We start from the raw sequence: 22,500 nt of genomic DNA, 5'->3' as shown, positions 1-22,500 counted from the left end.
AATACTGCAAAACTTCAAAAGTTTTTTGGTTTAGAAAAAGAAGATCTATTAGCTGTTAATATAATTCAACAACAACAATTACAATTACAACATCAACATCAACAACACCAACAAGCTCATCAACATCAACACCAACAACAACAACAACATCAACAACAATTAAAAAGTAGAAGTAATACTACAAATACACCACTAATGATGTTTAGTGTATCAGAGAATAATTCACCAAATAATTCACCACCAGTATCACCACCATCTTCACCAATGTTATCACCATTATCATCCTCTCCACCATCATGGATTAGTGGTACTTCACCAGCTCGTAAATTAAGAGGTAGGGCTGCAACTGGAAGTTTACTTTCAGGAAGTAGTAGTAATAATAATACAACCACAACTACTACCACAACCACTAGTAATAGTAATAGTTTAAGTAATAATAATAGAAGTAATAGTTTTGTAGATAGTAGACCATTTCTACCACCAGTTAAAACTATGCCAAATATTGGTGGTGGTCAATATAATACTACACCTCCATTATTACCATCACAAACTGGTGATCATGTAGTTAAAACACCAAAAGATTATCATAGAAAACCAAAGTTATTAATTGCTAAACTTTTGAAAAATAATTCATTGTATATGGAAAAAGAGAAAGAGAAAGAGAAAGAAAAAGAAAAAAATGAATCTTCAAAACTCGATATTAAAAATTTTGCAGCATCAGGTGGTCAATTATCTTTATCTTCTAATCAAATAATTTCAAATAATAGCAATAGTAGTAGTAATAATAATAATAATAATAATAATAATAATAATAATAATAATAATAATAATAATGGATTAAGTAATAATATTGTAATTAATAATAGTAATAATAATAGTAATAATAATTCAGCATCATCATCACCAACATCAAGTAATAGTGGATATTTAAATGAGAGTAATTTTATATTATCGTCAAGTTCAAAAGAATCATTATCAGCTTTGATGAAGGATAGAATTGGTTATGATTTATTTAAAATTTTTTGTAAGGAATTAGTGAATAAACAAGGTACGAATCTGGTTAATATACTTTTATTCATTGAAGAGGTTGAAAGTTTTCAAAGTGGTATATTTAATACGGATCAATTGGTTTTGGAGGAAACTGATAGAATTTTCTATAAATTCATTTTAGAATCTACAGCTGCCGAATTTGATATCAATATACCGAAACGTTATTTCTATCAAATTAATCATCACATCAAAGAAAAGATTCCAAATAAATATGTATTTGAAAAGGTTTTAAAAGCACTTAAAGATGAAACCTCTGCCGATGCTTTCAAAAGATTTTGTATACTACATTCAACAACTAATGGTACTTCTGCTCCAACAAATTCAACAACTATACATTCGCCTTCTTTGGCCGTTCCATTATCTAGCTCATCTTGGAATGGTTTATCAAAGGAAACGTCAAATAGTTTAGTTAATAATAATACAACGCCCAATACATCAACAGCTTCACCATCAATTACAGCTTCATCATCATCAACATCTATAAATAATAATACAACAACAGCAACAGCAACAACAGTAACAACACCAGTTATAGTTCATCAACGTCATCATAGTTCAACAGTGTCAGGTCATTATGGTGGTCATCGTAATCATTTACAACATGTTAAATTATCTCACTCAAATTCACCTTCACCATCATCATCGCCACCAGATTCATATACTTCTAATCAACCATTAATTTTCAATGGTTCTCCATTGGGTGTTAGTGGTAGTGATTATTCATTTAATAAATTTGGTAATAATAGTTTAGTTCCACCAAATTTAAATATATCACAGGCTAGTGGTGGTGGAAGTGGTAATAGTAATAATAATAATAATAATGAATTAATTATAAATATTAAAGGATTAAGTCCACCAACATCACATATTTCATCACCACCTCTATCACCACGTCTTTCAATGATTAGACCGCACTTTACAAATGGGTCAATGAAATCATCATTATTTCAACAACAATTACAGCCAACTGGATCTATCAATTCATCACCAATCAACAATCACCAGGTTAGTGGTGGTTGTGGTGGTGACCAAACAACTGAATTACAAACTGAAACTTTAGATGATTTCATTCCACATGGTGTTGCATTTGGATTTAAACGTGGTGCTTGCAAACCACCTTGTGATTGTTTAACCTATCAATCTGAGGGTGATAAAGGTGGTGCCTGTTTAAATTGTGGTCATTATCCTGCACTTCACAAAAATTTAGGTAAAATTAGTAATAGTAATAATAGTATTGACATTGATTCATTACAGCAACAGCAACAACATCAACAAATTCATCATCAATCAAATTTATTACCAAATACACTTTTAAATTTATCAAATGTAACTATGGCGTCCGGTGCTTTATCACCTTCAACTTTAAATCAACAACAACATCAAATTTTACAACAACAACAACAACAACAACAACAACAACAACAACAACAACAACAACAACAACAACAACAACAACAACAACAACAACAACAACAACAACAACACCAACAACACCAACAATTCCAACCAAATCCTTCACCATCACCACCATTAACACCATCATCAAATAGCATTATACAACCATCACAACAACAACAACCACAACAAATTGTAAATACATTAATAAATTCATCATCAGACAACACATTGGTATTACCAACCATTCCAAATATTACAAATACGCCACCATCACCAACTCAAACTTTACCACTACCTTCATCTTCATCATCTTCATTGGTAATACCAAATAGTAATATAAATTCATCACCAACATCACCATCATTATCATATAATAATAATAGTAATAGTAATAGTAACGCAGGCGTGGGCAGCATCCCACTTTCATTTAATGAAATTGTAAATAGTAATAACTCACCAAATATAAATAACAATGGTATTATTAATACAAGTAGTAACAATAATATCAACAATACCAACGCATCAATCAACGGTTCAGCAAATCAATTATTTAATAATCCAATGACTTTTAGCGGTAATGAAATTGTATTACCACCAATTGTTCAATCATCAGGTGGTAGTTTATTCACAGATAGTCCATTATCATCACCAAAACGTATCCATTTCCACAATGGAATTGGTAATGGTGATCTTTTAAATAATAGAGCTGTTCTTCATTCAACTGTATCTAATAATAACAATATAAATAGTAATAATAATAATAATAATAATAATAATAATAATAATAATAATAATAATAATAATAATAATAATAATAATAATAATAATAATAATAATAATAATAGTAATAATAACAATGGAAATGATTCACTAGCAATTCTTCAGAAATTAATAGCAAATGGAGGTTCTTTAAAAAATGCAATCTATAGTTTAAACAATCGTAGTAATAGTAGTAATAATTTAATGTCAAATAATAATATTAATAATAGTAATATACCAAATAGATTATTAAATAATCGTAGTAATAGTAGTAATAGTTTAATGTCAAGTAATAATAAAAATAATTATAATAATTATAATAGTAATAATAATCATATATATAGTAATGAGGAATTGACAGAAATTCATCAACAACAACAATTACAACAACAACAACAACAACAACAACAATTACAACAACAACAACAACAACAACAACAACAACAACAACAACAACAACAACAACAACAACAACAACAACAACAACAACAACAACAACAACAGGAAAATAATACAACAACAACAACAACAACAACAAGTAATAGACCATTTAGATCAAATAATCCAACAATTAGTCAAGAATTGGATACTAAAGTATTAATGAATTTCAATAATTGGGCAATTGATGGAGAAGAGATTGTATTTTTAAATAAATTAGGAGAGGGTACATCAGCAAAAGTATATAGAGCAACATGGCGTAATCAAGAGGTAGCAGTAAAAGTTTTAAGATCCGAACCAGAGTCACAAAAACTATTGGATTTCTTAAAGGAATTGGAGATTATGTCATCATTGAGATCTCCACATGTAGTTTACTTTTATGGTATGGTATTGGATCCAAAGATTTGTATGATTATGGAATATTGCTCAAATCAAACTCTATATCATCTAATGCATCTTCAAATGAACTTCACATGGGATTGGGTATTCAAATTTGCAATTGAAATGGTTAGAGGTGTAAATTGTCTTCATAGTTGGAAACCAGTGATTGTACATCGAGATCTAAAGAGTTTAAATCTTTTGGTTTCCGATAATTGGACTATAAAAGTTGCTGATTTCGGCCTAAGTCGTTTTGCAACAGCTAAATCCGCTTCAAATAGAACTACTCGTGGTACCTTTGCCTATTGTGCACCTGAAGTATTTTATGGAATTCATACCACCAAAGGTGACATTTTCTCAATTGGTATCATTCTATGGGAATTGGCAGTTCGTTGTATAAAATCAAAATATGAAAAACCTTTCTCTGAATTTAAACATATTCAATATGATTTTCAAATACTTGTTCAAACATCAAAGTTTAACCTCAGACCTACAATCCCCCAAAATTGTCCAGAAGCTTTTTCAAATTTAATTTCAAATTGTTGGGAGAGTTCTCCTGATGTAAGTTTTTTTTTTTTTTATTTTTAAAAAATTAATTAAAAGGATGATAAATATTCTAACTTTTGTTTATTATTTATTTTTATTTATTTTTAATATTATAGAATCGTCCAAGTTGTCCTGAAATTTTAGATTCACTATTGGATATGGAAAAGAAATATACCGAAAATAAAAGAAAATGGGATAAGATTAGAGAAAAACCAAAGAAATAGATCCAATAATCATCGAAAAAATTTAATAAATTAATATCTTTTCTCTACCTTTTTTTTTTTATTGTTTTGAAAAAAAAACAATTTAAAATAATTAAAAAAAAAAAAAAAAAAAATTGTATAATATTTCAAAGTTTTATTTATTTACTTTAAGTATAATAAATAAATTTTAAAGTTTTTTTTTTTTTTTTTTTTAAATAATTAAAAAGAATGCAAAAATTAATGAAATTAATAGAACGAAAGAATTTGATAAGTTTGGAGAACAAGATAGTTCATTACTTTCTGATGGTTTTGGAGTTGGTGTTGGAGAATTGGTTTGTGTTTGAGTTGGTGTTGGTGAAAGGGTTTGTGTTTCAGTAGGTGTTTCAGATGGTGTTTCAGTGGGTGTTTTAGATGGTGTTTGAGTTGGAGGTAAAGTTGGTGCACCAATGAATTCAAATTCAGTTGTGTATTTAAATCCATCAATTTCAATAAAAACAGGATAAGTACCATCAACATTAGCAATTGAAGGATATGTAAAATTAATTTGAGTTTCAGATATTTGATTAATAGTAACTTGAATATTATTAATTTCAATAATTGCTTTTGAAAAATCAGTTGTTTCAATACCAAACTCACCATCTAATGTAATATCTCCACCAGTGGTATTAAAAATAAATTGAGAACTATTTGTTAGAGTAATATTACCAAAGTAAATAAATGTTACAATTGGGGATTTATTAATATGGATAGTAATTGAAACATTAAATGGCTCTCTATTTTTTAAAACTGAAACAGGGTTGTTTTCACTTGGAAATGTAATTCCATGAACATCTTCCAAAGTTTGAGTATTTGCTGTATATGGATTTCCATTAATAGTAAATTTATTTATAAAGTTTGGATTAAAACTAAAATTTGAGCCTTTGAAATAGATATTTGGACCATTAATATAATAAGAATCAATTATTGGAGATACATAAGAAAATGTAAAACTTCTAACCATTTGTGCTTGATAGCCATAAAATAATAATCCACTAACCCTACCTGCAGCTGGTGGAATTGATATTGTGAATTCCTTATTTGGTACGACAATTTCTGCAATAACATCAGGTATAGTGGCTGAAAGAATAATATCCCAACCAATTTTTTCACTTGGGATTGTTAAAACAGTGGTTTGATTAGTGCTAAAAGGAGTACTAAGAGGGGATAGATCCATTAGGTAATCTTCGCATCTTATTGCAGGTTTGGATGGGTAGAAATTAAGAAAATCTGAATTTGGGAAAAGATTTGGGAAATCGGCTCCTCCATAACATAAAAAGCAATCTGGTACATTTCCACTTAAAACATTGTTACCAAGATTTAAAACATATTTTCCAAAATAACAATATTCATTTGGAATTGATCCATTAAAAGTATTACCATTTAAATTTAATGTTATTAATTTTTTAGAATTAAAATTTGAAAATGGTGGTAAACTTTGATTAAACCTTGAAAGTGTAACTGTTAATGATGTGGCATTTGTAAAATCAATATCACCAATAGACATATAAAATGAATTTAAAAATCTAAATTTTAAAATATCATAAATAAAAATGTAGTTATTAGATTTATTATTTAATTGATTTTATAAATAAAAAAAAAACAATAATAATAATAATAATAATAATAATCAATTCCTTACATTGAGCAACCTTGTGGAAATTTTAAATTTTTAAGATATTCTATTATATCTGAAAATTTCCTTTTTTTTTTTTTTTTTAAATTATAAGTATGCAATAATTGTCTTTTTTTATATAAAATTTAATAGAATACATACAAAGTAATACCTTCTTTTAAATTTGAAATATCAATAATTTTATCAGATTTAATACCATAACCTGAAATTTCTAAAAATGTTAACGTATCAATATTGTTTATTGAGGGATCAAAATCAAATAATTGATTTGTTTCATTTTCATATTGAAAATTAATAATTAAACTTGATAATTGTGTAAAATTTACAATTTTTGGAAATTTGATATTTGTTGTTCCAGTATTTTGAAATGATAAAGTTAAATCATTAAGATTTTTTAATGCAAAGCCCATATCGCTTGGAAAAGTATTACCAATTTCATTAATAACAACTGTTAGATTTCTTAAATAATAATTTATTGGGAATGGCTTGGGAAATGTAAAACCTTTGCCTGTTGAAGAGATTATTAAATTTTCAATAGATCCTGTTGTAAGGAATGCATTTGGTAATGAAACATTAATATTTTCAAATACAACATTCTTTAAATTCAATGGTAAAATAATATTTTCAGGGATAACATCCTTAAAATTTTGAAATTTCCTTTTTTAAATAATAATAATAGATTAATAATTTTATTTTTGTTTTAAAAAAAATTATTTATTATATAAAAATAATAAATACATACATTGTTGCTGGGCTTTTAAAATTTGGAAGTCTTGTAAAAATATTTGGTGAGAATGAAAAATGGTCAGTCGTTTTGAAATCAACCAAATCCTCAAAAACTGAAAAATCAACAGTTAACATAGGAATACCACCTAAAGTTGAAAGATTTATTTCGGAAACAGATGCTAAACCATTATCATCCCAAATGCATTTCACTTGTATATTGTTTGGAAAACATTGAAGATTACCCATTGGATTTCCATATAATTGGGTAAATAGGTCATTTAAACTTTCTTTTTGATTTCCTTTAAATACTTGAGATTTAATACCATTTATAAAAAATATTAATAAAATGATAAATATATTTAAATGTTTATTATAATATTTCATTTTTTAAATATATAAATATATATATTTTTATAAAATTTTTAAAAAAAAAAAATAAAAAAAAAAAAAAAATAAAAATAGAAAAAAAAAGTGATCAAAAAAAAAAAAAAAAAAAAAAAAAGGATATTTTTAATTTTTCTTTGAAAGAGTTCGAGATTATTTTTTGGAAAAAAAAAAAAATTAAAATAAATTATAAAATGATATTGTAAGTTGGTTTATTTTTAATTTTTAATGTTGGTTTTAAATTGGTCATGGATTTCATATTAATATTTTTTTTTTTTTTTTTTTTCTTGCAAACTATAAAAAAAAAGTTTCCACAATGGAAATTAAACTATATATATTTTTTTTTTTTAAAATCCAAAATAAATAAAACAATTTTATATTTTAAATGACTAATCATTAAAAATTAAAATTAAATTGTAAATCTCTAATCAATAAACCTTTTTACTTTTTGTTTTATTTTTTATTTTTTTTGATGAACTTTAAGTATTTATTTGATTTTCACTTTCACCATCACCATCACTATCACCATCACCATTACCATTACCACCAAAGTCAAATGAAAAATTGAGAGGATCTTGATCCACTTCATTCTCATCATTATTAAAATTAATATTATTAATTGTATTATTATTATTATTACCATCATTAGTATTAATATTATTATTATTATTATTTGAGGATATATTTGCCGAGGTGGTAGTGGTAGTTGTTGTTGTTGTTGTTGTTGTTGTTTTTGTTGAAGGTTTAGTTTTAAAAGGTTGATTAATTGTATTATAAAACTTTTGAACTTTTACAGGACCAAAACCAGGTAATTTTGAAAGTGTAGTTTTTTGACAAGTGAAAATTTGTTGCATTGTTTGAAAATTTTTCAAAAGTGTTGTAGCATCAGTTTTATTTACAGATTTAATTGAAGTTAGGACTTGCTCATTCTTTGATTTACCACCTAATTCAATGGGTTGAGCACGAGCTTTAATTGGGTCAGGTGCACGATTATTAAATGTTTTATAAGCTTCTAAATATTTAGCAGCCTCAATTTGACTCCAACATACAATCAATGTAAATTGTAATTTAATTGCAATTAAATTTAATTCATTTATAAATTGTTCACAATTATCAGAATCACTTAAATCAGCAAATACCAATAGTATACGTAAAGTGAATGAGTCACTATTGGTCATTAGTGTTGATAAACCTTTAATACGATCTTGAATTAAATTTGGATTATCACGATGGGTTTTTAATGATGGTAAATAGAATACCAATGTATTTGAATTCAATATGAAATCTGGGTATTGCAATTCACTATATTCAATTATTATATTCTTTGAGAATGAATTCATCATTAAACTACCCCTTTGTTTTGAATTTGCATAAATTTTATCAATATGTTGATAATTTTGTGTAGTTGTTGATGATGAATATGATGATGATGATGATGAATATGTTGATAATGTAGTTGAATAGGCTGCTGGTTTCTTTGGTAATGATGGTCTCATTGGTAATGAAGGTCCAATTGGTTTATTAATTGGTGCTGGTGATGTTGGATTCTTTACAAATGATGGTGAATAGTATGGTGTTTGTAATGGTGATGATATTGGAGGTGACGTTGATAGTGGTGATGTTGATGTTGTTGTTGTTGTATTTACATTTCTTTTTGCTAGAATTGATGGTATTGGCATTCTTTGTTGTACAGGTGTTGTTGTCGTTGTCATTGTTGTCGTTGATTTTGGTGTTAAAATGATAGCATTTGATTTTTGTAAATCTTCAGCCTGTTTTGCATTTTCTTCAGCTTGTTTTAATTTTGAATTTATTTCTACCATGGAAAGATCACTTTTTTTTAATGCCTGACTTGCTGAAGGAATAACAAACCTTTTTCTTGGTTTGTTTGTTGATGTATTTGTGGTGGTTGAATCATCATCATTATTGGTATTGTTATTGGTGGATGCTATATCATTATCATTATTAGTATTATTATTTGTAGTGGTTGTCGGTATTGGGTTATTATCTGTTTGTTGAGAACTCATAAAAATATGGTGTAGGTTTAAACAATTTTTTGATTTTTTTTTTTTTTTTTTTCAAATTAATTTTTTTTTTATTTTATTTTTTATTTTTTTTTTTTTTTTTTTTAAAAAATTTCATTTTTATTTTATTTCATTCCACAAATAAACTATAATTAAATCAACCTAAACAACAACAACCATACCTGTATATAAAACCCACACCACATCATAAACACAAACACAAATACAAACACAAATACAAACATACAAATACAACAAACTACCTATTGTAATATTAAAATAAATAAAACCCTACCAATAAAGAAATAAATAAAACCCTATATACGTCATAAAATAAAAAAAGCGCGAAACCTATACCCCTATCATATAATAATATTAAAAGAAAAAAAAAAATGAATTTTTGTGGTGAATGGTATGTGCACGGTATAAATAAAAAAAATTAAAAAAAATTAAAAGAGTTTAATACTAATGATACATACGTGAATGTATTCACATACACACAGCAATAATATGTTATATCCAAAAGCAGATAAAGCCAATAAAACATTACTTTTAGCATGTAGAATTTGTGATCATAAAGAAGAAGCAACAAATAATTGTGTATATAGAAATGAAATTAGACATTCTGTGATGTATGTTTTTAGTTTAGTTTAAACTTAGATTAATAGATAAATAGATAAATAGATAAATAGATAGATAAATAGATATAGATAGATAAATAATCTAACATGTTCAATATATATATATATAAATATATGAATATATAGGGAAAAAACACAAATTTCACAAGATATTGCATCAGATCCAACATTACCACGTACAAAAGCAGCAAAATGCCCAAGTTGTGGTGGTAGAGAAGCAGCATTCTTTCAATCTATGACTGCTGCTAATGGTATGACTTTATTTTATGTTTGTGCATCTTGTGGTGAACGTTGGACTCATCATGGTGGTAAATAAATAAATAAATAAATGGAAAAAATAAAAAAAAAAAAAAAATAAAAAAAAAAAGAAAAAGAAACAATTTTACAACCTTAATTAAAACTATAACTCAAACTCGATCTAATTTTACAAATATAACAACGGAAAACAAAAAAAAATTTAAAAAAAACATTCCTCCTCCCCCCTTCTTCATCCCCTTCCTCCTCAAGTAAAAATAAACCAACATTTTTTAGTTTATTATTAAATATTATTGTATGTGTTTTTTATTTTTAATTATTATTACCTTCAGTTTGGGTTGTTTGTTCACCATAAATTACTTGAGAGACTGGGTCAGATTCTTTTGAATCTCTAAGTTCAAATTCTTTTGTTTTTCTCTGTAAACAATTATCAAATGAGTTAAACTATTTTTTATTATAAAATAAAGGAGAGGAGAGAGATATTGGTTAATATTATATAAATATAATATATATATATATATATATATAACTTGTTGAGAAAAAAAAAAAAAATAATAATTATGATACATTACATATATTTGACATTTTGAAGGTAACTTATTATCATCAGTTGGTATAACTCCATTTGTGCATTCCATTAATAATTGAGCCTCTGAAGGACAAAATGAAGAGAGTATACAAAAATTTAAATGTGCATTTTCATTCTTACACTTTTTACTTGTGGTATCATTTTTACTTGTTGATGGTTTATATCCATTTAGTTTTTCACATTCAAATAATGATGATATTGCTGAAAAACACCTTTTTTAATTAATAATAATAAAAATAATAAAATTAGTTTACAAACATTTCTCTTTTTATTTTTTATTTTTTTTATTTTTTTAATTTTTTTTATTTTTAAAATAAAAACTTACATAGGAAAATCTTGAGTAAGTAATAATTTTGCTTTATCATATTCATCTTTAATTTCACCAAATTGAATGTATTTTGGACCTGCTGGTAGTTTTGAGGAATTTGGATCGATTATTCCCATTTTATTTTATTATTATATTTTTGTGTTTATTTGTTTTTTTTTTCAAAATTAATATTTCAATTTTTTTTTTTTTTTTTTTTTTAATTCGATTAATTTTAATTTCTCAAATTAGGCAATTCAAAAACGTTGGTGCATTTATTGAAAAATAAATAAAAAAAAAAATAAAAAAAAATTTTTTTTTTTATTTTGAAAATGTTTTCTTTTCTTTTTTTATTTTATTTTATTTTATTTTATTTTATTTTATTTTATTTTATTTTATTTTATTTTATTTTATTTTTTAAATTAAAAATATTAACTTTTTAATTGATCTTCTTGTTTTTTTAACTCTTTTTCCATCCATGCCACAGTACTTCTATAAGTTGCATTCCTGGTAGCATATTGAAGCATGAAACATTTATTTTCAAATATTTTTTTTTGGATCTCATTGTCAACTTCTTTTGCTTTTAAACGATTTTTTTCTTTTTGTTCTTGTGATAAATAATTTCTTTTTTTAATACTTTTGAGATAATTTATTTGTTCTATTCTCTTTCTTCTTATTCTTAAAAAAACCATTACCGAAAATACTACTATGATTATACAAGAAGGCACTAAAGTACAAATTAACACTATATCTCTTATACTCATATTAATTCCATTTCCCTTGTTTCCTTTGTTATTTTGATTTGTGCTAGCATTAAAAGTTTTACCACTTGAGTTTTCACTATCATCATAATATTGAATTTCATCTTTAGAATATTGAAAAATCAATCCACTCCATGATTTACTTCAAATGTTATTTTTAATAATAACTTTTTACTAAAAGTTGTGGTTGTTGTGTTTATTAGTAATTTTTGATTAAAAATTGATGATTGGTTTGTTTCATTAATTGGTGGTAAATTACATGTTATTAAATTCAATATTATTACACCATTAATTAATAGTACCACTTTATCATTCCCATTAATATCAGGATATCATAGCGATGATTTAATTTTTGAAATGTGTGAAATTCCAAGCAAATCATTTAAATCAAATTTTTTTTTTTTTTAAAATGGTATTTTTGAGTGTTTATTTATCTATACTAAATCCATATTAAAAATAAAATAAAATAAAATAAAATAAAATTTTAAAAATGTCTTCTTTTTCCGTTTTTTTTATTTTTTTCCAAATTGTTAAATTAAAAATATTTAAACGAAAATATTTTTTTTTTTTTTTTTTTTTTTTTTTTTTTTTTTTTTTTTTTTTTTTTTTTTTTTTTTTTTTTTTTTTTCAGTAATTCGTTTTTCATTTTTTTTTTTTTTTATTTTATTTTTTTAATTTCCAAAATTATTTATTTTTTTATTTTTATTCTGTTATTATGTTTAAATAGGAAAAACAAATAAAATATATTTGTAAAGATAAATATATATTATATATAATAAAAAAAATTTATTATATATTAAAATAATAGATACAGTAAAAAATTGATAAATTTAAATATTATAATAGTATAAAATCGATAATGGAGAATAAATTATTAATTGCAGGTTTATCAGCAGGTGTTGGAGCAGCAGTAACCTATTTAACATCATCATTATCAGCCAAAAAGAAAAAGAGATCATTGAATGGTGGTGGTGGTGGTGGTGATGATGATGGTGATAATAATAATTCAAGTCCATCAAATCAACATATTGATAAATCAATTAAAATGGATACAGATGAAGTTTTTACAAGTACAGCAACTACAACAAATAAAAAAGAATCATTAAATTTAGATTCATTATTACAAGAGGAAATATTTAATGAACAAATGGATAGAACTAAATTATATTATGGTGAAGAAGGCTTTGAAAAGATTAGAGAATCATTTGTGGTTGTAGTTGGTTTGGGTGGTGTTGGCGGTGCTGCTGCACATGTATTATTACGTAGTGGTGTAAAGAAGTTGAGATTAATAGACCCAGATCTCGTTACATTGTCATCATTGAATAGAAATGCGTTGGCCACTAGAAACGATGTGGGTAGATCAAAGGTGGAGGTCATGAAACAACACTTTCACGACATATGTCCAGAGGTAGAGGTGGAGGCCATTCAGACATTCTTCACAGGCGAGTTAGCACCTAAACTATTGCACGGAAAGCCAGATTACGTATTGGACTGCATCGATAACACTCAAACCAAGGTCGAACTATTGACATACTGCAAACGTGAGAATCTTAGAGTGATCTCAAGTTTTGGTGCCGGCTCCTCATCGGATCCCACCAAAGTACACATTTCCGATATTTCCTACACTTTTGGCTGCCCGTTCGGAAGAGAGGTTAGAAGATTGCTAAAGTTAAATGGCATTCAAGATGGCATTCTTTGTGTTTACTCAACAGAGGTGCATAGAAAGAAACTGATTCCCCTCACTGAGGATGAATTAAAACTTTTAAATGAACAAGCAGTCAAGCCAACACTTAGAGTAAGAACACTTGGCGTTTCGATGCCAATACCTTTAATTTTCGGTACTGCAATGTCTTGCAATGTCTTAAATGATATAGTTGGTATAAAAACCATTTTGGAAGAAGATAAACGTACTCCACCACCATTGACAGAGTACACTAGATTATTTAAACTTTTGGTCAAGAAGGATTTAATTATGCATCGTACCCCACCAACTCATCTTAAAAAATTCATGGGACCATTGGATATTCGTTATATCATTGATGAAATCTATGAAAAGAAATCTGGAATCTCTGGTCAACAATCATCAGTTTTAATTGTCATTCGTTGGAGACCTGAAAAACCTTGCGCTCCAAATAACTTAATTTATCTCTCTCAAGCTGAAGCTGAAATTCATGAAAAAGTTACAAATATTGATCAACATTATCCAAAAGAAGTTGTAGAAAGAATTGATAAACTATTATCAACTGTTGTTATGGATGAAAAACAAATTACTTTAGCAAATTCAATTCTTTAAAAAAAAAAAAATTAAAAAAATAAAAAAAAAAAGATTTAAAAAATTAAATTAATGGTTTTAAAAAAAAAAAAAAAAAAAAAAAAAGATTTAAAAAAGTTATATTAAATTAAAAAAACTAAAAATAGGTTAAAATTTTATTATTTTTGATCAACCAACCAAGAATTTATTTTTATTTTTATTTTTTTTTTTAATTTTTTTTTTTTTTATTTTTTTATTTTTTTTTTTTTATTTTTTTTTTTTTTTCAAATTTTTTAATTAAAATTTTTTCCAAAATTTTTTTAATTTAATTTTTTTTTTTTTTTTTTTTTTTTTTTAATATTTGGTTTTTTTTTTTTTTTTTCATTCCCTATTTTCCAAATTATTTCTAATAGTAATTTATACAAATAATAACGCTTGGATGCAAGCAATACATATACAAATAAAGATGATGAATGGATTGGGTAGACAAGATATTGATTTCAACACAATTTGGAAAAATATAGCAGATCAAGTTTATAAAATATTGACAGGTTCCCAAAATGTTTCAGCAATGTTTTTATACGAGTAATTATAATCATTTTTCTACTTTTTTTCTTAAATTTAAAAATTTTTTGTTTATTTTTATTTTTTATGTTTAATCATTATGGTATATCAAAAAAAAAATTTTTTTTTTTTTTTTTTTTTTTTTTTAAATAAACTATTCAATTACTAACAAAAAATCAAAAAAAAAACAGGGATGTTTATAAACTTTGTATAGCACAACCTCAACCATATTGTGAACCATTATATGAAAATATTAAAAAATTTTTCGAACAACATGTAGATCAAATCTTATTAATAATTTTAGATACAAAATCAGATACAATCTCTGAATATTTAAAACAATGGAAATTATTCTTTTCTGGTTGTGAATTATGTAATAAAGTTATTTTTAGATATTTAGTAAGGATTAATTTATTATATTATATATTATTATTTTCATATATAATTATAATCATTTGATTATATGGGATTAATTCCAATCAGTCAGTCAATCAATCAATCAATCAATCAATCAATCAATCGTATCATCATCATCATTATTTATTAATGATTTATTTATTTATTTATTTTAAAAAATAGAATTTAAATTGGATTAATAAAAAGATTCTAGATAAAAAGTTTGGCCATCCACCTGATGTTTATGAAATTCAAATTGTATGTGTACCACTATCACTATCATTATCACCTTCAAAACAAAAAAAAATAGCGATTTTATATTAATTAATGTATTATTTTAATTTTAATTTTAATTTTTATTTTTAGCTTGGACTTATGATTTGGAAAGAGAGATTATTTTTTAAGATTAAAGATAGAGTATTAAAATGTGTAGAGATTTTAATTCAAAAAGACAGAGATGGTGAATTGGTTCAACACCAATTTATTAGTCAATTCATGGAAAGTTTAAGTAGGTAGACATAGTTTATTATATTATTATTGTTATTATTAGAAACAGAGACAGAGATGTTGGATACACAAACTAAATTTTTTTTTTTCTGTTTTTTTTCTGTTTTTTTTTTTCTTTTTTTTTCTGTTTTTTTTTTTTTTAAAAAATAATTATAGTTAAATTAGATAGTGTAGATAAAGATAGAACATTATATTTAATTGAATATGAAGCATCATATTTAGAGAATACTAGACAATTTTATACAAGAGAATCAGTTGCATTTATAGCATCAAGTGGTATCTCTTCATATATGAAGAAAGCAGAGACAAGAATCGACGAAGAGGAACAACGTTCACAAAAATATTTAAATTCATCATCACATGATAAAATGAGAAGATTGTTACATTCTATCTTGATCGAAAAGCATAAGGAATTGTTACAATCAGAATGTATCAATTATTTAAAGGATGAAAAATTAGATGAAATCTATAATATGTATAAATTATTATCAAGAATTGAAGGTGGTTTAGCTCCAGTATTAGAAACTGTTCAAAAGTATATTCAACATGTTGGTATTGATGCAATTAAATCAATTCCTGATAGAAATAATCCTGTATGTTTTTTTTTTTTTTAAAATTTATTTATTAAATTTATTAACTAATTTTTTATTATTTTATTTTTTAAAAAAAAAAGGATCCAAAAATTTATGTTGAAACATTATTAAAAATTTATTTACAATTTAGTTCAATTATAAAGAAATCATTTAATAATGATGTTTCATTCATAACAGTATTAGATTTAGCATGTCATAAGATTTTCAATCAAAATCATATCACTAGGAATACAACTAAATCACCAGAGTTATTGGCAAAATATTGTGATATGTTATTGAAAAAAGGTAATAAACAACATGAAGAAATTGAATTGGAAGAGAAGTTAGGTCAAATTGTAAGTTAAATTTTAAATTATTATAAAAAAAAAAAATAAAAAATAAAAAACTAATTTTTTATTTTTTTTTTTCAAAAAAAAAAAAAAAAAAAAAAAAAGATTGTATTATTTAAATATGTTGATGATAAAGATGTTTTTCAAAAATTTTATTCAAAAATGTTATCTAGACGTTTAATTAATGGTACTTCAGTGAGTGATGATATTGAAAAGTTTATGATCACAGGTTTAAAACAAGCATGTGGTTTCGAATATACCTCTAAATTCCAAAGAATGTTTAACGATATCACTCTATCAGCAGAAACTAATGAAGAGTTTAAAAATCATTTAATTAAAAATAGTTTATCAATTGGTAAAAGTAAGTTGTTACATATAAAATATAAAATATATATACACTTTGGTTGGGTGATACTAAAAATTTCCTTTTTTTTTTTTTTATTTTTTTATTTTTTTATTTTTCCAATAGTCGATTTTTCAATTTTAGTTTTAACATCAGGATCATGGTCATTACATTCTCAAACTAGTAGTTTCATTGTACCACAAGAGTTAACACTTTGTATATCAGCATTTCAACAATACTATTCAACCCAACATCAAGGTAGAAAATTAAATTGGTTACATCATTTATGTAAAGCAGAGGCAAAGTCATTCTTTGCAAAGAAATCATACGATTTTCAAGTTACAAACTTTCAATTGGGTATTCTTTTAATCTTTAATACTCAAGAATCTGTAAGTTTAGAAGAAATCACTAAATTTACAAATTTAAATGAAAATGAATTATCAAGAACTTTACAATCATTAATAGAAGCAAAGATTTTAATTTCAAAGAAAAAAGATCAAAATAGTATTAATAATAATAATAATAATAATAATAATAATAATAATAATGGTGAAGGTAATAATAGTTTAGTAGATTCAGCAAATAATATGCAACCATCATCATCATCATCATCAACTCAAGAATATACTGTTAATAGTGCTTATAGTAATAAACGTTCAAAAGTAAAGGTTTCATCTTCATTACAAAAGGAAACACCATTACAAAATGAAGAAACTTATAAAGGTATTGATGAAGATAGAAAACTTTATTTACAAGCTTCAATCGTTAGAATTATGAAAGCTCGTAAAACTATGAATCATGTTTCTCTCATTCAAGAGGTTATCGAACATAGTAGACTTAGATTCCAACCAAATATTCCAATGATTAAGAAATGCATTGAACAATTAATTGAAAAAGAGTATATTACTCGTGCTGAAGGTGAATCTGATAGATATTTATATGCTGCTTAAAAAAAAAAAAAAAAATAATAATAATAATAATAATAATAATAATAATAATAATAATAATAATAATAATAATAATAATAATAATAAAAGAAAAAAATAAAAAAGTAATAATACCAAATATTTCAAATTTTTTATTTTATTTATTTTATTTTATTTGTTTGAATAATAAAATCTTATTTTAAAAATTAAGATATAAAAAATAATATCAAATTAAAGATATTATTTATTTATTTTATTATTTTAATTTTTATTTATTTTTTCTAATATTATTATTATTATTTTTTTTTTTTTTTAACGGGTTCACTATTTTTAGGGCATCATAATATTTAAAAAATAATTTAAATAATTATTGTTATTATTTTTATTAATCTTTTTGATTATTTGTGGTTGGAAAATGATGGTATTATTTTATTCCATCAAAATTAAAACTTCAATAAGTGAGGAAACTATTGGAACTGGATATTTATTTATTTTTAATTATTTAAAGACCATTATTTTATTTTTAATTATTTAAAAACCATTGGTTTATTTATTTTTTTTATTAATTTGCAAAATTTTTTTTTTTTTTTTTTTTTTTTTTTTTTTTTTTTTTTCGTGTTGTGTTTGAAAAATTTCATTTTTGAAAAGATACTTTTTTAAAAATACCAATAATAAAAATAATAGTAATAATTTAATTGCAATGGAACTTAAAGAATTTAAAAAATCAATTAAAAGTGATTTATGTAATATTCAAAATCAAAGTCCATTTGCAAAGAAAAAGACATTAGATCGTTTAAATCAAGCACTTGAATCATGCAAAGATAATTCAACAAAATTAGATTCATTAAATGAAATTTTATTTTCCAATGAAAATGAAAATGGTACCACTTTGTATGATAGTGTACTCTTAAATTTATTATCTGATAGCTTAGAAAGGGCAAGAACTACTTCACTAACTTATTTATTAGAGTAAGTATATTTAAAAAAAAAAAAAAAAAAAAAAAAATAATAATATTAATAAAATAATATAATACTAATATTAAAAAATATTTTTATTATATATATATATATAGAATAAAATTAACAGAAAATTTAATAAATAAATTAATTTATCAATTAGAAGTTTTAATAAATAATGAACAAGTTGAAGAATTAAGATATTTAATTTGTAAATTAATTTTAAAGATAATTGAAATTGGTAGTGTTAATAGTATTAGTATGAATACAGAAAAGATAATAAAAATAATTAAAGTTAGTTTAAGTGATAATTCACCAGATCAAAAGGAGATATGCTCAAAGTTAATTCAAAGATTATCTGATAAAGTACCAAACAGAATCATTTATTTCTCATCGGAATTGATACACCAACTAATTGGTAATCTTGGTAATAGACAACAAAGAGTCAGAATGGAGTCATTACAAGCCTTATCATCGCTAGCATTATCAGGTTCAATTAAAATCATTAATACTCTAGAACCAATGGTAATGGTTTTAGCAACTGATAATTCACCACAGATTAGAATACGTCTATTACAATCAATTGAACAATGGTGTACGAAAATACCAACAACTCAACAATACTTTGAATTTTTATTACCAGTTATAATTGAATTATCAATTTCTGATATTAAACCAATTCGTAATCAAGCTATAATAACTTTAAATTCAATTTCTTCAAATTATTATAAAGAAAGAGAAAATGAATTAATTAATAATAATAATAATAATAATAATAATGATGGTGATAATGAAACTTTAAAAAATTTTAATATCTCTCAATCAATATTAATTAAAAAACAATTTGAAAATAAATTAAATTATTTTCGTTTAATTGATCAAGATGAAGTATCTGAAAAGAAAGAAGGAGAATCTATTAATGATGATGATAATAATATAATTAGTTTAAAGAGTAGACAATTAATATTACAATATTCACAACAAATAATGAAAAGATTTTATAGATGTTTTCATGAACAAGAATTGGAACAAAATATTAGAGATTTCAAACAAACTTTCTTATTGGCATTCATTGGTTACCTTGGTTCATTACCTTCAATTAGATTCATTGATGCTATCATTGAAATTATAACAATTAGAAAAGTTGATCATTTTGATCAAATTGAAAAGAAAAACAATGAAATCATTTACATTTTAGGTTTATTAATTGATCAATCAGTTTTTGTACCAAGAATTATTGAAAAATTTAAAGAACAATTATCAGATTCCTCTTCTTCTTCAATTATTGATATCCCATTACTTCAAATTCAATTTTCAATTTTAAAACAATACTTTATTGGTTTATTAAATAATCCAGATAAACAAATTAATTCTGATTCAATTACTTTAATAATTCAACAATTTAAATTAATTTTATTTAAAGAAAATTCTTTTACACCAATAATTATTGATTTTTTATTAACAATTTCTAAATTAATATTAAAAAAAACAAATCCAATTATTAATCAAGATAATAATAATAATAATAATAATAACAATAATACTATAAATGAATTTTCAAAACTTTTAATATTATTAGATATTAATAATGGATTAACAACAACAGATAATCAATCATTTAATCAAATTTCAAATTCATTTACAAGTTTAGATTATCAATTATTATTAGAAAAAACTGGTGATTCATTAATTGATGAAATTGTAAACAAAGATAAAAATCAATTAATTAAACAAAAATCTCATTTATTAATTTCAAATTATCTTTGTTCTAAATTATCAAATATAAAAAAAGATAAAATTCAAATAATAAATGAAAAAATAAAAAATGAATAATATTATTATATAAATTATTTTGCCAAACAAATTTTATTTATAATAATTTGAATTTCAAATTATTGTTGTAGTCTTTTTTTTTATTTTTTTTTATTATTATTTTAATGATTTTGAAGAAGGAATTGGTATTGATTTAGATACTGGTGAATTAGTGCCACCATTGTTGGTGTTTACAGAAGCAGTTGAAGTTGTTGCAAAATTACTACTACTGTTACTTTTAGTTAATGCTTCAATTGGATTAAATGGTTTACCATTAGTATTATTACTTGGTGTTGGTGTTGGTGTTGCTGTTGTTGTTGTAGTTGTTGCTGTGGATCCTTTATTTGTTGGAATGAATGATGATGTATTTGGAGATGGTGTTGGTGTTGGATTTGATAAAACTGATTTATTTGTTGCCGCTGCTGTAGTTGATGGTGTTGTTGTCGTTGTTGATGTTGTTGTTGGTGTTGTTGGTGTTTTAGATTGTTGTTGTTGTTGTTGTTGTTTTTTAAATTCATTTAATGAATCACTTAAAAGTGAAGACATTGAATTTGGTGATAATAAAGTGATATTTTCTTTACCAGTATTAATTGGAATTACATTTGGTTTTGGTGTTGTGATTGGTGCTGTAGTTGCTGTAGTTGCAGTTGTTGTAGTTGTTGGTGTTGTAGTAGGTGTTACTGAAACATTTGAAGATGGTGGTATTAAATTAATTGTTGTACCAATTGGTTGTGGTTGTTGTTGTTGTTGTTGTTGTTGTAATTCAATTTGATTTGATAAACCAGTTGATAATTTTAAACTTGAAGAAGGTGAAGGTGAAGGTGATCTTGAGATTGGTTTTGGTGGAAAAGCTCTTTCTAGTGCAAGAGCACGAGCAGTTTTATAGAATTTACCAAGAGTTCTCCAATCTAAGAGTTCAGATAATTTTTCAGTTGCATTTCTAAGTTCAATTCTTTGTCTTCTATCTAATTGAGTGAATTTCCAAAGGTATTGAGTCATTTGATCAACAGTTTCTCTAGAGGATTTGAATCTTCTATCAACGATGAAAATACCTTTAGAGTCAGTGTCTTGTAGTGCTCTACTCATATAATTTGCGAAACCAGTTAGATTACTGGTGATTGATGGACAACCACTTGCACAACATTCGGCGGGGGTCATACCAAATGGTTCATAGTAGCTTGGAAAGATACCAAGATGACAGCCTCTAACGAATTCAGTGTAATCCAAAGGTATCAATGGATTGGTGGATGTTAAAAACTCTGGATGATAGATAACCTTTACACGATCCTCTTGAGAGTTGAATAGTTTTATCCTTCTAATATGTTGAAGAATTTCGTCATTATCATTGATCATATTATGAGTTACAACGGGTGGACCACTTGACTTTTGTTTCAATGCAAAGATTCTTCTCTTTAACATAACTAGATCCTCTTGTGATAATAGTTCCTCTGGTGATATCATTTTACCCCTACTCGTTGCCTCGAATAAACGTTCACCCATCGCCTCGACAATTGTATTACAAGTACGTCTCATATCCTTTAGATATGAATGACCTTTTAATGATTCAACATTGAAATTATTAGTTGCAGCTGGCATAATTATAAATGCAACAACTGTCATCTTTGATCCACTCTGTTGTAATAATTTATTTAAACCTGCTAATGAATCTAAAAACATATCAACTCCTTTATTAAAAT

At 24.6% G+C, this 22,500-nt stretch overlaps 11 protein-coding genes across 11 annotated transcripts in view; 5 read left to right on the top strand and 6 right to left on the bottom strand.

The window, feature by feature from the left end:
• DDB_G0267686 (RGS domain-containing protein) overlaps positions 1–4,793 on the top strand; it is a gene marked incomplete at both ends in the record, with an annotated part of 6,794 nt that extends 2,001 nt beyond the window's left edge. Inside the window, 2 exons of the mRNA XM_642128.1 lie at positions 1–4,584; positions 4,686–4,793. The exon at positions 1–4,584 is cut by the window's left edge and continues 2,001 nt beyond it. Of these exons, the coding sequence (XP_647220.1) occupies positions 1–4,584; positions 4,686–4,793 (4,692 nt within the window). The remainder of the gene's footprint in view (positions 4,585–4,685) is intronic.
• A 190-nt stretch (positions 4,794–4,983) lies between these two features.
• On the bottom strand, positions 4,984–7,554 carry DDB_G0267684 (hypothetical protein; the record flags this gene model as incomplete). Its single annotated transcript, XM_001134483.1, has 4 exons — positions 4,984–6,334; positions 6,451–6,510; positions 6,586–7,101; positions 7,187–7,554. 4 exons carry the CDS (start codon positions 7,552–7,554, stop codon positions 4,984–4,986), a joined length of 2,295 nt encoding a protein of 764 aa, XP_001134483.1.
• Positions 7,555–8,033: 479 nt separating this feature from the next.
• On the bottom strand, positions 8,034–9,578 carry ercc1 (DNA excision repair protein 1; the record flags this gene model as incomplete). Its single annotated transcript, XM_642126.1, has 1 exon — positions 8,034–9,578. The coding sequence occupies one exon, from the start codon at positions 9,576–9,578 to the stop codon at positions 8,034–8,036; it is 1,545 nt and encodes a 514-aa protein (XP_647218.1).
• A 149-nt stretch (positions 9,579–9,727) lies between these two features.
• DDB_G0268308 (hypothetical protein) lies at positions 9,728–10,134 on the bottom strand (the record flags this gene model as incomplete). The annotated part of the gene is made up of 3 exons (XM_642125.1): positions 9,728–9,838; positions 9,871–9,934; positions 10,055–10,134. The coding sequence occupies 3 exons, from the start codon at positions 10,132–10,134 to the stop codon at positions 9,728–9,730; spliced, it is 255 nt and encodes an 84-aa protein (XP_647217.1).
• rpb9 (RNA polymerase II core subunit) lies at positions 10,059–10,532 on the top strand (the record flags this gene model as incomplete). Its single annotated transcript, XM_642124.1, has 2 exons — positions 10,059–10,207; positions 10,343–10,532. The coding sequence occupies 2 exons, from the start codon at positions 10,059–10,061 to the stop codon at positions 10,530–10,532; spliced, it is 339 nt and encodes a 112-aa protein (XP_647216.1).
• A 251-nt stretch (positions 10,533–10,783) lies between these two features.
• On the bottom strand, positions 10,784–11,504 carry DDB_G0267680 (hypothetical protein; the record flags this gene model as incomplete). Its single annotated transcript, XM_642123.1, has 3 exons — positions 10,784–10,915; positions 11,044–11,272; positions 11,386–11,504. 3 exons carry the CDS (start codon positions 11,502–11,504, stop codon positions 10,784–10,786), a joined length of 480 nt encoding a protein of 159 aa, XP_647215.1.
• A 291-nt stretch (positions 11,505–11,795) lies between these two features.
• On the bottom strand, positions 11,796–12,128 carry DDB_G0267678 (hypothetical protein; the record flags this gene model as incomplete). Its single annotated transcript, XM_642122.1, has 1 exon — positions 11,796–12,128. One exon carries the CDS (start codon positions 12,126–12,128, stop codon positions 11,796–11,798), a length of 333 nt encoding a protein of 110 aa, XP_647214.1.
• Positions 12,129–12,984: 856 nt separating this feature from the next.
• On the top strand, positions 12,985–14,418 carry DDB_G0268496 (hypothetical protein; the record flags this gene model as incomplete). The annotated part of the gene is made up of 1 exon (XM_642121.1): positions 12,985–14,418. The coding sequence occupies one exon, from the start codon at positions 12,985–12,987 to the stop codon at positions 14,416–14,418; it is 1,434 nt and encodes a 477-aa protein (XP_647213.1).
• Positions 14,419–14,842: 424 nt separating this feature from the next.
• On the top strand, positions 14,843–18,058 carry culB (cullin B; the record flags this gene model as incomplete). Its single annotated transcript, XM_642120.1, has 8 exons — positions 14,843–14,961; positions 15,132–15,339; positions 15,520–15,594; positions 15,703–15,844; positions 16,000–16,436; positions 16,517–16,771; positions 16,871–17,126; positions 17,235–18,058. The coding sequence occupies 8 exons, from the start codon at positions 14,843–14,845 to the stop codon at positions 18,056–18,058; spliced, it is 2,316 nt and encodes a 771-aa protein (XP_647212.1).
• Positions 18,059–18,734: 676 nt separating this feature from the next.
• Positions 18,735–20,824, top strand: DDB_G0267676 (hypothetical protein; the record flags this gene model as incomplete). The annotated part of the gene is made up of 2 exons (XM_642119.1): positions 18,735–19,003; positions 19,108–20,824. 2 exons carry the CDS (start codon positions 18,735–18,737, stop codon positions 20,822–20,824), a joined length of 1,986 nt encoding a protein of 661 aa, XP_647211.1.
• A 96-nt stretch (positions 20,825–20,920) lies between these two features.
• Positions 20,921–22,500, bottom strand: part of glcS (glycogen synthase) — a gene marked incomplete at both ends in the record, with an annotated part of 2,956 nt that continues 1,376 nt past the window's right edge. The window contains one exon of the mRNA XM_642118.1: positions 20,921–22,500. This exon is cut by the window's right edge and continues 100 nt beyond it. Within this exon, the coding sequence (XP_647210.1) occupies positions 20,921–22,500 (1,580 nt within the window).

Source organism: Dictyostelium discoideum (assembly GCF_000004695.1).
Source record: "Dictyostelium discoideum AX4 chromosome 1 chromosome, whole genome shotgun sequence".
Taxonomy (NCBI): domain Eukaryota; phylum Evosea; class Eumycetozoa; order Dictyosteliales; family Dictyosteliaceae; genus Dictyostelium; species Dictyostelium discoideum.
Note: the sequence above shows the minus strand (reverse complement) of the source record. Positions and strands in the feature narration are given on the sequence as shown.